Source organism: Xylocopa sonorina, chromosome 10, assembly GCF_050948175.1.
Source record: "Xylocopa sonorina isolate GNS202 chromosome 10, iyXylSono1_principal, whole genome shotgun sequence".
Lineage (NCBI taxonomy): Eukaryota > Metazoa > Arthropoda > Insecta > Hymenoptera > Apidae > Xylocopa > Xylocopa sonorina.
The window spans coordinates 3,266,663-3,280,327 of NC_135202.1; the positions used below are offsets into that span (position 1 = coordinate 3,266,663).

Below are 13,665 nucleotides of genomic sequence, written 5' to 3' on the forward strand. Positions count from 1 at the left end.
CTCCTCGTGAATTTATAGTATTAAACTTCTGAGAAGTATTAGTCGACAGAGTCTAGCGAACGCTTCTATCGGTTCCACGGTACATTCTTAGTACCTTTAGTTTCTAAAAATATCGTATCATTTGTGTCATGTTATCACGGTACCGCATAACGAGCTGCATCGAGAGAGGTTCCGCGCGAGCAGCTAAATGAATGGCGCGCGTAAACCAATACGAACGCAGCCGCAAGTGTTTCGCGACAACGGAGCCTCGTGCTTAATTAAAGAATTGGCTTAATTGTATCCGTAAGAAAAACACGCGCGTGACGACGAGAGAGGATGAAAACGACGTCAACGATTCGCTTTGGTTCGTTTCGGCTAAATTCGGTGGAGAAACGCGCTCGCTTCGATGGGAAATCGTGCGAGCAGAAACAAAACTAGCCAGCTTCGAAACGATTAAGCGAAAGCGCGTGATTTACGAATTTTCGAGGATTCTCGACGCGTCGTGCCAGAGATTAATTTTTTATTTTTCTGTATTTACAGTTCAAGGGGAGATTGTGATGCAGTCGACGCCCACGGTACCAATGTGAGTGTTTCCACGTTTATCTATAGCTGTGCAGCGCGCTGTATTTATTGCATTGCTGGAATATTAATCCTAAAGGATCCCACGCCCAGTAGTCGTAGTCGAAATAACTTTCGATTTATAGGGGAGGATTAATTTAGACAGACATTGGCGTACGTCGCATTTTGAACGCGCATGTTCGATTTGTGACATCAGTAACCTTTATATTACACCCTTTTAGCTATTAATATTGTACGATCTTATTTTAACCTCGAAAGATAAAAATTTAATTAACGTTTGCACCTTTGTAGTCATTAATATCGCATGACTTTTATTTCGATCTTAAAAGATTTACTATATCGCTGTAAAAATTGTATCTCTCTACGCTGCAATTATTTTTTATGAAAGCAGAAAAAGGAACTGCTATTTTATTTTAAATATTTGGTAGAAATTAATTAGTTGGATGTAGCTGAAGAAATTTAGGATATAAAAATTGTAGACTAATTTAAGGAAGCGAGTGAAAGTTGTTCATCGTAATCGAATAATGCTCGTAACAGATTCACTGGCAGACCCGGCGATCCATCGCCGCCGGTCTTCGAACAGATCTTCAAGAACGCCAGATTCGCGCAGGGTGGGAATGCAATTTTTGAAGGACGCGTCAGAGGGAACCCGAAGCCCACCGTGTCCTGGACGCATAAGGGCGCGCCATTGTTGGAGTCATGGAAAATTCGAATGTCTTACGACGAGAAGACCGGAACTGTCACACTTCAGATCAACCAGATCGGTCCCGGGGACGAGGGTGAATACACATGCAGCGCTAAAAATCAATACGGTGAGTTGTTTTCGTTGTTTGAAAAATGATTGATTTTTCAGAATTAATCAGAAATTCTATAGCTTTTATGTTAAGTTCTCCACTGATTTCTGGTCTCGATTGAAGGTTGTACTCAGCGAAGATCTACTCAAAAATTGTAATTGACAGACTCATTAATATTCGTCGAAGAATTATTTTCTATATGCGTTGGAGTATGAAAAGTGGTTTCTTTGTTTGAATACCTTTCCTTCTAAATTTTAGAAACCTATAAAAAATTATAGAAATGTAAATAATTGAAGAATCTACTTTTTAAGGTAGAAATATTCTGGTTTATTCACACTGAAGGAAAATATATACAAATACATAGAAAAATATTCTACAAATACATTTATATTTGATCAAATCAAAATTGGAAACAATCTCCACACAAACAAATACCACGAAAGTCTTTTGATTTCTCGATTTATAATTATTTAAACTTGAAAATGATCGCGCAACGATTTTGCTTGTCCGTAGGCGAAGCAATCTGCTCTGTTTACATTCAACCAGAAGGATTCGGACCACCGCAGCAGCAAATTGGAGGTTACAGAAAGGAATATGCGCAGACCTTCCAGTCCACCGAGCAAAAGACTCAAACGGGAACCCAAAGCTTCCAACAACGCAGTTATCAACAAACGATCGACAAACGAAGCTACGTCAACGGAACTTCCACCAGCATCGAAGATTTCAAGGTAATTTTTCACGAATAAATACATCGCGCGACACTATACTCTAACGTCACTAATCGCAAACAGGATTGTTACAAATAAGGATAAAACATCGTCGCACGAATTTTTTGCAGGTGGACACGTTCGAATACAGACTACTGCGGGAAACAGAATTTCGAGAGTCGATTACTCGCCGTTTCGTGGGCGAATCCGACGCGCAGATTTCGACGGTGGTGGATCGTAACTTGGGACCGGTCGCACCTCCGCAGTTCGCGCAGAAACCCAGAAACTCGAAGCTCGTCGAAGGATCCGACGCCGTTTTCACTGCGAAAATCTCTGGCAACCCGAAACCAAGAGTAAGCGAACGATCTTTCCCTCTTTAATTCAATTTACATTAAATATCAAACTATAAGCTTGTGAAAGTCAAAATAACAAGAGAAACAGAGCATAAGGTATGTAGACAAATAACGATAGAAACATAGGATAAGTTATTTAGAAAAATAACGCCATCACCACTAAAAAAAAAAGAAAGAAATGAATATACATCTTGAAGGTATAAAAATTAAAAATTCTTACGAATATGTTGCAAAAATCGAAAATTTGTCCACAAATTTCTTTTTTGTGAGATTTATTATTGCTTCCAATTTTCATTCTATATACTTACATAATAGTAAGTATAATAGTAACAAATTCTGTACTATATATATGTATATACAATGAAAATCGGAAGTAATTAATAGTCCCTCAAAAAAGAAATTTCTCTGACACTTTTACATTACATCATTTCGCTAAATTTTCAATTTATGCAAGATATACGTAAAAGTTTTCACATACTTTTCACACCTTCAAGATGTACATTCATTTCTTGCTCTCATTAGCCCAATAAACGCAGTGTAGCATTAATAATTTCGAAGAAACGATCGTGTAAACGTTCTAATAGAAAAACTTCTTTTGTTCCAGTTAACTTGGTTCAAGAACGGACAGAGGATCCGCGAATCACAGCGCGTGGAGATGAGCTACTCGAACCAGCAGGCCACCTTGAAAATCAGAGTCGCTCTACCGGAAGACAGCGGCCATTACACTTTGCTCACAGAGAATCCTCAAGGTTGCACGGTCAGCTCCGCGTACCTGGCGATCGAGTCCAGCGATCAAGTGGATCAAGCCTACCAGGCCCAACGGGAGACGGTCAAGACTCAACAAGTGGAATTGACCAGCGAGTCTGACTCTGGGAAAGTTTTGCCACCGAATTTCGTGCGCACCTGCACCGATCGCGAAGCCACCGAGGGAAAAATGACCAGGTACGATCCGTCCTACGATTTTGGAACTCGTTCGATTACGAACAATCTTTGGCAAAGAAATTTGAAAACCTTTTAAAATGGAATAACCATCAATTTTCTGTGTCTCGAAGGTGTTTCGATGAAAAAATTAAATTTTAGTGTATCAATTAGTATATAACATTAAGATAAACAGAGGTACAGTTCGATTTGCTCGGAAAATAGTTTTCAATATGAGTGAAAAGTTTGCAGTGCATAAATACGGTAATTATAAGATTAGGGTATTGAGTTTTGTTAGATCGATCACTTTTGTTACAATTTTTTATTTTCATTTAATCAAATAATTAATAAAAATAAATTATATAATCGAACAGTTTTGATTTTAGTATGAGAAGAGGTAGTTTGTTTGTAAACAATTTCTAAGTACTAATATTAAAAAAAAAAAGAAAAGAAGACTGCGGTAACCTAATTCGCCTACATTTAAATGTCAAAGCGATTCTTCCGACCCAGAACAGTTCTTCCAGAACTAGCGATAATATTAAGAACCATGAGAACGTGATTTTCAGGTTCGACTGTCGCGTGACAGGTCGTCCGTATCCAGATGTGACATGGTACATAAACGGTCAGCAAGTGGCCAACGACCTGACCCACAAGATCCTCGTGAACGAGTCCGGTAACAACTCACTGATGATCACGAACGTGAGCCGCGCGGACGCTGGTGTCGTGACCTGCGTCGCAAGAAACAAAGCTGGCGAAACATCGTTCCAGTGCAATTTGACCGTGATCGAGAAGGAGCAGGTGGTCGCGCCGAAATTCGTCGAACGATTCACCACGACGAACGTGAAAGAGGGAGAACCCGTCGTTTTCATGGCGCGCGCCGTTGGCACCCCTGTACCGCGTATCACCTGGCAGAAGGTCAGTTAATCGACGTTCAATCACAGCTTGATACCTCATATTAATCATATTAATTTGAAAAAGCAAAATTAAGAATGTCATAAACGTGTAACGGCAAGACTTTGTTTAACAAATAACTGTGTACTGTATGGAAGGATTCTTAAAACCATGCTCACCCTTGCGAATATTTAAACTTTTCTTACTTTTGATACTCGCGGTGCTTCATCCAGATATTCATTAATGCTATGTTAAAATAAGGAAAAGTGCCAAAAACGACGCGCACTAAAAATATCAGGCGTTTGGAAGATACAGAGTTTTGCTTTGAGAAGTTCAATTACTTCATTAATTTTAATTTTGACATTTACATAAAAATTGCCATTACTCTGGCATCCCTTTGCCTCGTGCCGCCTGGCAAAAATACTTGATGTGATTAACCCTTTGACTACGGCAGACTTTCTTTGCATTCTGCATTATGGCGTTGCAATTTTTCTAAGCGCCTACAGAGTCATAAGCGGAAATTTTTCAGGCGTCTTCAGGTGCCAACAGTAGTCGAAAGGTTAAAGCAGAATAGTTTCTTTATTTGCAACAGCTTACCGTTACTTCGAACAAACGAACAAAGAATTGTAGAAGATTGAGACATTTAAACAGTGACCGAGATGATGAAATAAAAATTACAGGATGGAGTGCCGATAACACCTGGACCGGATATGCGTATATCGACGGACGGCAGCGGAGCTTCGACATTGGACATACCCTGCGCGAAATTGTCGGATGCAGCTTGGTACCAGTGCACAGCGCAGAATGTAGCCGGCTCTACAGCCACCCGAGCGCGGCTCTTCGTGGAGACACCGAAAGGAGTAGCCCCCGAACCAAGACGCCTGAATTTACCCCGACCGACGAAAGTCATCGAACCAGAGTAAGCTTATATCCACTTCTATTTATCGAACATTCATTCCTACTAGAAAAAAGCAATTATAATCGTGCATTTTTCCATATATCTGCGGAATAATGTTGTTATTTTATCCTCATGCAAACTGTCTAGACTAGGAGGAACAATGGTAGGAATTTTCGCTGAATTTAAGCTTTGTTTGCGAACGATGAAGTTGACGATTAAAATTATTTCATAGACCAGCACCTGGCCCCGAAGTGATTTACTTGAGACACGTGGAACGCGCCAAGCCGTATTTGCCTCCACCTGAAGAGGACCGAGTTTATCCACCGCCGCGTTTCATCATACCGTTAAAGGACGTCCATCAGATCGAGGGTGGACGTATTCACTTCGAGGCCAGAATCGAACCGGTGGGCGATCCCACTATGAGGGTAGAGTGGTACGTCAATGGAAGAGCTCTCGATGCGAGTGAGTATCCTTCGATATATGCACCTAAATTTCTATACTTCCAATGCAATGGAATATTTCGATCTTCTGGTTTTTCAATATCTCAGAAATTACGCGGAGCTTCGATTCTGATATCTTAATCGAGACGCAATTTTATTCCAGGCTCCCGGGCGACTTCCATTTTCCGATTTGGCTTCATTTCTCTCGACCTGATCAGCATCGTCCTTCAAGACAGCGGCGAGTATTTGTGCCGCGTTGTAAGTTCGACTGGAGTCGCCGAATCACGAGCCACCCTCAGCGTGACGCGTACGTCCTCACCTTTATCGCACTTCATTTAACAATCTCGGTTGCGACTGATCCGATTTAACGCGAGCGAATTTCGTTGCAGCACGCGCAACAATCGAACAGGCTAGCCAACACCCCGACAGCCTCCAGTACATCCAACAGCTCGAGGATTACAGCAAATATCAAAGGCAGGAGAGTGTGGAGGAGATCTCTTCACAGCGGCCGGCCTTCATCCGACCGCTCCAGGATCTAGGAGAGCTGCAAGAGGGTCGTAACGCCCATTTCGAGGCGCAACTGACCCCCGTCAGCGATCCCACGATGAAAGTGGAGTGGTACAAGGATGGCAGGCCAATCACAGCTAGTAAATATCCTCTGTCGACCGTATCTTTGCTCTGACTTAACCATTTCGAGGATTCTAATTAACAATGACGCGCTTTAGGCTCAAGAATCACGACCATCTTCAACTTCGGATACGTCTCGCTCAATATATTGCACCTACGAGCTGAAGATGCAGGTTCTTACACAGTAAGAGCTGTGAACCGCTTGGGAGAGGCCGTCAGCTCCGCGTCTCTTCGTGTCTTTGGCAAGTATCTCGCAGACGATAGAACAAAGGTCCACTTGGAAATATCCTTGCGATAACATTTTTCTTTTTTATTGTTGCGCAGCACGCACAAGCGTTACTTCCGATCTTGGAATCCCCGAGCAACAGAGGTACATCGAGGCTGCCGAGGAGCTGGAAGCTTATCAACAGGCTATGCAACAGAAGTACATACAGGAGCAGCCTGAACCGACTAGCCCACCGGAATTCAAATCGCCCATCAAGGATCAGAACAGCATACGAGAAGGCGGATTTGCTCATTTCGAAGCACGCCTAGAGCCAGTCGGCGACTCCGAACTGAGAGTCGAGTGGCTCAAGGACGGACGCCCTGTAGAAGCAAGTAAGTTCGAATCCCTTTGCAATTTTTTTCAATTTCGAAACAAACGTAGCTATGGATTTCTACAGTGGTAGAATTACGGAATCCGTTTGTTTCCTTTTTTTACGCGGAGAAATCTTCGTGGATATCCGAAGGTGTGGAAAACTCTTTCGAACGCGTTCAACCTCTTTCTGCGAATTAGAGAATCCTAGAATCTTGAAATTGTGAAACTTTACGCGAGTAGAATTCTAGAATTTTATGCTTTCAGTAGAACGCTCGTAGCAGGAATTTGCGATCGTGAAAATTCCTGAACCGTAGAATCTCAGAAACGTGGAGCCTTGAAGCTAGCTCAAATTTCGAAGTAAACTCCTAAGATTTTAGAACTGCAAAACTATAAAATCGTAGCTTCATCGCTTAACCCTCTTCATTCCCAAAATTCCTCGAGCTACAAAAGGCAAACTTGTCCAACAGGTTCACGGATCACGACATTCTTCAACTTCGGTTACGTGGCATTGACCATCAAGTACGTAACGATTCACGACGTCGGTGTATATACTTGTCGCGCGTACAATCGCGTGGGCGAGGCGCACACGACCGCTCAACTGAGCGTGATCAGCAAGAACGACGTCATCTACGACAGCCAACACCCGACTGGACTTCAAAAGATCCAGACGCTGGAGGATTCCAGCAGATACTCGCGACAAATACAAGAAGAAACGCAGGTGACCCAGGCGCCACGATTCCTGGGCACCCTGAAGGGTACCAATAAGATCGTGGAGGGTCAGCGCGCACATTTTGAAGCTCGCGTCGAACCGCAAAGCGATTTGACCATGAAAATCGAATGGTATCACAATGGAAAAGCCATCACGGCTGCGAACAGAATTCAGACCTACCACGACTTTGGATACGTGGCTATCGATATTCTTCAGGTCAGACCTGAGGACGCTGGTACCTACACTGTCGTCGCTAGAAACGCCCTCGGAGAGGCTCAGTTGTCCGCCACCATGGTTGTAGAAAGTAAGTGTTCGAAGCTTTCTAATTGACAGTAGATACAATCGTTTAAGATACATAGCTGCTCTATAAATAAAAACGTTAGTAATTTATTGCGCTTCGTATCATTCCGCCATATTGGTGTTAACCCTTTGCACTCGGATGTCCCCTTCGAGAGGACATCGCAAGTCTAGCATATCATTTGGACGTCCCCTTTTGGAGAATTAATCAGTGATTACGAATGTTAAACTTATTACACCGCAACTTCTTCAAAAATGCATATTTCCCTCAAGTTTTCTGTTAAAATGGAAAACTACTATCGCTGGAAATATTTAGTTTAGTAGTTTCTATTGCTAACGTTTATCAGCAATTGAAAATTGTTAGAAAAATGCCGAGTTGAAAGGGTTGATATCGAGCAGCAAGTAGAATCCGTAAGAAAATTTTAAATAGCAATTAATAAGAATTGTAACATAAACACACTTCAATTCTACATTTATTATAATTCCAGCACGTTCGAGCATAGACACCAGCAGCATGCATCGCACATCGTACGAGAAAACGCAACGCCTCGAAGAATCAAAGTTCGTCGAGCCTCAGTATCACATCGAGGAGATCTCGAAATCGAAGCCCATCTTCGTGCAACCACTGAGCGACCCCAAGCCAGTGAGCGAGGGCAAGAACATCCACTTGGAGTGCCGTTTGGAGCCCATGGGCGATCCTACAATGAGAGTCGAATGGTTCCAAAACGGACGTCCAGTTACCGTTGGCTCTAGATTCAGAACTTACTACGACTTTGGCTTCGTCGCTTTGGACATCGTTCATTCGACCGTCCTCGACTCTGGAGAATACACCGTCAGAGCCACCAATCACCTTGGCACTGCTCATACCTCAGCCTGCGTCAGAGTAATCGGAAAGTCCGATGTGGTTACGGAAACTCAACACGAGCAATCGCTCGAGCAGATTCAAATGCTGGAAGATGCATCAAGGTTGGTAACTTTTACTAAATTTTATGGTTTTATGTGTACCATTATAAATTGTCAAATTTTTTCTTTTAATAATTCCAAATTTATAAAATAATGTATAATTACGATAGATAAAATTCTTATTTACGCTTTTAATATTCTACTCCAATTTATGGAGACAAAAAATATATTTAACTCAGATAATTTTATATACCGAAATACTTGTTACGTCTGAGTTAAAATTATTAATTAAAATAATACTTTTTGTAACGATTATTTTATATCCTTCAACTTCTAACAGTGTCACCGCAAATATTATTTTTAGAGAATATTTTCCATCGCAGAGAAATGTTTATTTCAAAGAACACATTTCGAATAATATTTTGGAAAATATTTCTATTTTCTTCTGACTTAGCGTCGGTCCAACCGCGCTAATTCCCTTCCCACGGCATTAAATTTCCATTCTGCGCGCAGATATCGCAGGACCCAACAGGAAGAGGTGACAGTGATGCAGGCACCGCAATTCACACGCCCCCTGCACAACATCGAGACCGTAGAACTAACAAACGTCCACCTCGAGTGCCGTCTTCAGCCAGTGGGCGACGCTACCATGAAAGTGGAATGGTTCGTCAATGGCAGACCAGTAAAAACAGGCCACCGATTCAGACCATCGTACGAGTTCGACTACGTCGCCCTCGACATCCTCGGCGTTTACCCCGACGACTCAGGCGTCTACACTTGCCAAGCCAGAAATCAACTTGGCGAAGCCGTCACTTCCTGTTCCGTGAGAGTGCACGCGAAGAAAGACCTGCTCCTGGAGTCCCAACATCCTGAGGGTCTGGAACGGATTCAATACCTCGAAGATGCCTCGAGATATAAGAGACACGAACTGGTCGACGAGGTCGTCAACGTGAAACCACGATTCATCACGGCGCCGAAAAATCAAGAGAACCTTCGCGAGGGACAACACGCTCACTTCGAGTGCAAATTAGAACCTGTGACCGATTCGAACTTGAAGGTTGAATGGTTTAAGAACGGTCGTCCGGTTACGATAGGTGAGTGGAATTTCTTTATCGTTCACTGAATTCTTTTTACAAATTTTATTCTTTTTAACCGTTCGACTGAGAGATTAAGTGCCACAGTGCACACTTTTGGAGTTGTAACTGTATTAGATGCGAAAAACATGAAAATACTAATACTTGTTGTCGCGGTAGAAGTAAAGTGGTAGAATCCGAAATTTTAATCGTAACCAGTTAATATTTTAGAATCGTTGCTGAAAATTATAATGCTTGAGAATGGAAGCGAAAAAAATAGAAGCTCGTACGTTTGTTCAATGCCTAGAATCGCGTTTTCGTAATTTATGGACAGCTTCATCCTCTGCGATTTCGATTTCGAGGTATTCATAAAAAAAATATCTGTAGTAAAGAATTTTTAATTTTCAACTCTTTTTTTCTTATTTTCCACTATCCAGGACACCGATTCCGTCCGATACACGACTTCGGCTACGTCGCTCTGGACGTGATCGATCTGATCGCCGAGGATTCTGGCACGTACACGTGTCGCGCTGTCAACCTGGTTGGCAGCGACGAGGTGTCCTGCACTCTGACCTGCCGATCGACCGCTCAGATTCTGACTGACACCAAGAACGAGCTCGGCCTCGAGCAGATTCAGTACCTCGAGGACAGAACGAAATACCAACGGCAGGAGGACGTCGAGGAAACGACCACCCAGGCGCCGATCTTCACCACGTCCTTGAACAACGTGGAGATCAAGGAAGGGCAGAGAGCTCACTTCGAGTGCAGGCTCATCCCCGTATCCGACGCGACCATGAAAGTTGAATGGTTCCACAACAACAAACCGGTGAAAGCTGGCTCCAGATTCGTCGAGACGAACAGCTTTGGCTTCGTGGCGTTGGACATCATGTACGCCTACCCGGAAGACTCCGGCACCTACACCTGCCGTGCCAAGAACATCATCGGAGAGGCCATTACATCCGCCAATGCGGTCGTGCACTGTAAGTTTGATCGTTACTATAGAAAATCAAATATTCAGAGTTTATCTTCAGTTTCGGTATTTTAAATTCTGTTCCTGTTGACTGAAAGTTTCAAGTTTGGAAATCTCTGGTGTTCATCGAGATAAGACGAGGTAACAATGCTTTTGCATTGTGTGACAGAGGACTATTTGTCTGATATTTGTCTGATTAGTCTGCTTGGAATTAATTGCGATGTGAGAAGAAGATATACGTCGGTTGTTAAGAAATATTCTGTTTAAAGTTTATAGTAAAACGCTTAGATTAACACGTTAACGTAAATGTCGTCTATAGACGTCCATCAATTTTTAGAAAAATTTGTTAGAAAAAATAATAATTTTATTCTGTAAATTTGGAATGTTCAATCGGACCGCTCAAGAATCAATAGATTAAGTAAATTAGCTTTTATCGTTTATCATCCAATTCAGAGCGAGCGTCAACGTGTTAAAGTATATTATTTTGAAGTAATTAATTGTAATGCATTCTAAAATATTTTATTATCTGTCTCTTGAACAGCGAAAAAGTCTATTTACACGGAAACTCAGAACGAGGAGACACTTCAGCGTCTACATTACCTGGAAGACACCTCGAGATACCAGCGCAAAACTACGACGGAGGAAATCATCACTCAAGCACCCGTTTTCACGATGCCCATCAAAGATTTACGAGTCGCTGAAAATCAAGCCGCTCATTTCGAGGCTCGTGTGATTCCTGTCGGCGATTCCAAGCTGAAAGTCGAGTGGCTTCGAAACGGAGTTCCGATAGCAGCTTGTGAGTTTTCCTTCAAGTCAATTTTGCATTAGTTTGGAAAGAAATCTCTTTTATATGAACGAGTTTTACAATTTAATGCGAAATTTTAGATCTTCCATTAAGACTTCTAGATTTGTAACTGTAGTTTCATCAGATGTTTTTCGCATCGTTAAATTACAATTATAATTAACTGTACTTGTATCGATAGCGAATCGCGTGACGACGATGCATGACTTCGGATACGTCGCTCTGAACATGAAATACGTGAACCCTGAGGACTCAGGGACCTATACTTGCCGTGCAGTGAACGACCTCGGCGAGGCAGTAACATCAGCGACGCTCTTCGTCCAATGTAAGTGTTCACGGAGAATTATTCTGAAACCAAAGCTTCGATCTCCATAATATACATTAGCTTTCGAAACGTGTAGAAAACAGGCTGCTTACACGTAGAATTTCTTTTTACTTTTGTATTTTGCGTGCAGCGATTTTTGTCTCTTTTCTCTCTGTTAGTGAAGTGTTGCGTAGAATTTTTGACGCTTCGTTTGGATTTTTTTTACTGTTCGCGAATTTTGCGAAGACCTTTTTCACTCTCGACCGCAGAGCAAACGTTTTTTTCTTTCACCGCCGATCACACGTAGCAATCATAATCACGAGAAACGAAAAGAAATAGCAGACTCTTCCACGACCTCAAAAAAAAAAATTAATCAAAATCTCCATCAGCGAAACTATCAAATTTAACCCTCAATTCACGAAAGGCTTAATTTCATCACTAAAAGAGAACACCACCACGAATCGAACAATGAGAAACTAATTTCATAAAACCCAGCCACGTTCACCCTCGCGATCACCATCCGCGACACCCTTACAACAACACACTGACAAAGACACCCTGTTCCGAAACACAGCCAAGGCGGCCCTGCAATTCGAGTCGCAGCACGAAAGCTCGTTGTCGAAGATCCAGGCGCTGGAGGACACCAGCAAGTACCAACGCCGCGAGGAGGAGGAGATCTTAGTCACGGAGAAGCCGTCGTTCACGGTGCAACTGAACGGACCGACGAGCCTCGTCGAGGGTCAAAGCGCGCACTACGAGTGCCGCATCGAGCCCTATCCGGACTCGACGATGAAAGTAGAGTGGTTCCATAACGGGAAACCGCTGTCCACCGGGCACAGGTACAGAACCACCTGCGACTTTGGTTTCGCCTCATTGGACGTGCTCACGGTATACGCTGAGGACTCTGGCACCTATACCTGCCAGGCCACCAATAGACTGGGATCGGCGAAGAGCTCGATCAATCTTGACGTGAAATGTGAGTACGGAGTTGTGGCCGGTGTCCAGACCCAGACTCGGATCTCCTTAGAGGAGGGGCTTTTTTTTTTGCTTTTCGATTGTGCGTAAGTCGAGGAAGGCAGAAGTGGAAGTATCGCGCGCAGGTTGAAGAGACTAATACGTACTAACGGGTACACGATAGAAGTTGGCGGTAAAAATAGTATATAAATGTTTGATGGTCTGATTTATTTGGTAATGTAAATATTTGTGCGAAGTGTTATATGTTTAAAAGCGTAATGCGAGAAAAAAAATGCACACATTCATTAAGTAGACCCTTTACATGGCCATAAATGAGCAAGAATTTTATATTCGAAAGGATGTATAGCTTAGAAATATTTTGAAATTGCATATAATTCAGCTACCGTGCGATAATTTACATCTAAAATTAAATTTTCATTGTAGAATTCCATTTGCGTATTTCAACTTTGTGCATCTCAAGCACTCTGGGATACAATTTCGTTAAAAAAAGTTTCTGATGTTTATTACAATTTGCAATTTGTATTATACATTCTTTGGCATAGATTTTTGAAAATTCTCGCAGAAATTCCTACGATCTTAATTACAATTTATGTCTCAACATTTTCGTCTCGTTTTAGAATAAAAGCAATAGACACGAAACATTCTCCACAGCACTATTACAAAACAAAAATATTATTTCAAGCACTGCGATTTAAAAGTTCTCGTCAAGAATCGATACTTCCACTAGCAAGCTTCCTCTTAGAAATCACGCACGGGGACAGCAGGTGGATGTAACTGACGCACCTTGTGTTACCCGAAGACCTCGTTTTCCGAACGCTTGTGTAGTTTTCCGTTGCTTCGACACGTAGTTCCGCTTCTGTAAATCGTAC

The 13,665-nt window shown here is 42.3% G+C and overlaps 1 protein-coding gene across 30 annotated transcripts in view; it reads left to right on the forward strand.

Annotated features, from left to right (window-relative positions):
* LOC143428084 (titin-like) overlaps positions 1-13,665 on the forward strand; it is a 108,355-nt gene that overhangs the window by 8,484 nt on the left and 86,206 nt on the right. For all 30 annotated transcript variants that reach the window (XM_076902730.1, XM_076902717.1, XM_076902711.1 and 27 more), the window contains exons 2-20: positions 520-562; positions 1,096-1,370; positions 1,866-2,080; positions 2,191-2,412; positions 3,017-3,354; positions 3,897-4,245; positions 4,902-5,140; positions 5,352-5,581; positions 5,723-5,866; positions 5,949-6,206; positions 6,285-6,428; positions 6,511-6,783; positions 7,231-7,776; positions 8,258-8,735; positions 9,186-9,766; positions 10,183-10,725; positions 11,257-11,511; positions 11,699-11,842; positions 12,396-12,797. In XM_076902730.1, the coding sequence (XP_076758845.1) occupies positions 520-562; positions 1,096-1,370; positions 1,866-2,080; positions 2,191-2,412; positions 3,017-3,354; positions 3,897-4,245; positions 4,902-5,140; positions 5,352-5,581; positions 5,723-5,866; positions 5,949-6,206; positions 6,285-6,428; positions 6,511-6,783; positions 7,231-7,776; positions 8,258-8,735; positions 9,186-9,766; positions 10,183-10,725; positions 11,257-11,511; positions 11,699-11,842; positions 12,396-12,797 (5,679 nt within the window). The remainder of the gene's footprint in view (positions 1-519; positions 563-1,095; positions 1,371-1,865; positions 2,081-2,190; positions 2,413-3,016; positions 3,355-3,896; positions 4,246-4,901; positions 5,141-5,351; positions 5,582-5,722; positions 5,867-5,948; positions 6,207-6,284; positions 6,429-6,510; positions 6,784-7,230; positions 7,777-8,257; positions 8,736-9,185; positions 9,767-10,182; positions 10,726-11,256; positions 11,512-11,698; positions 11,843-12,395; positions 12,798-13,665) is intronic.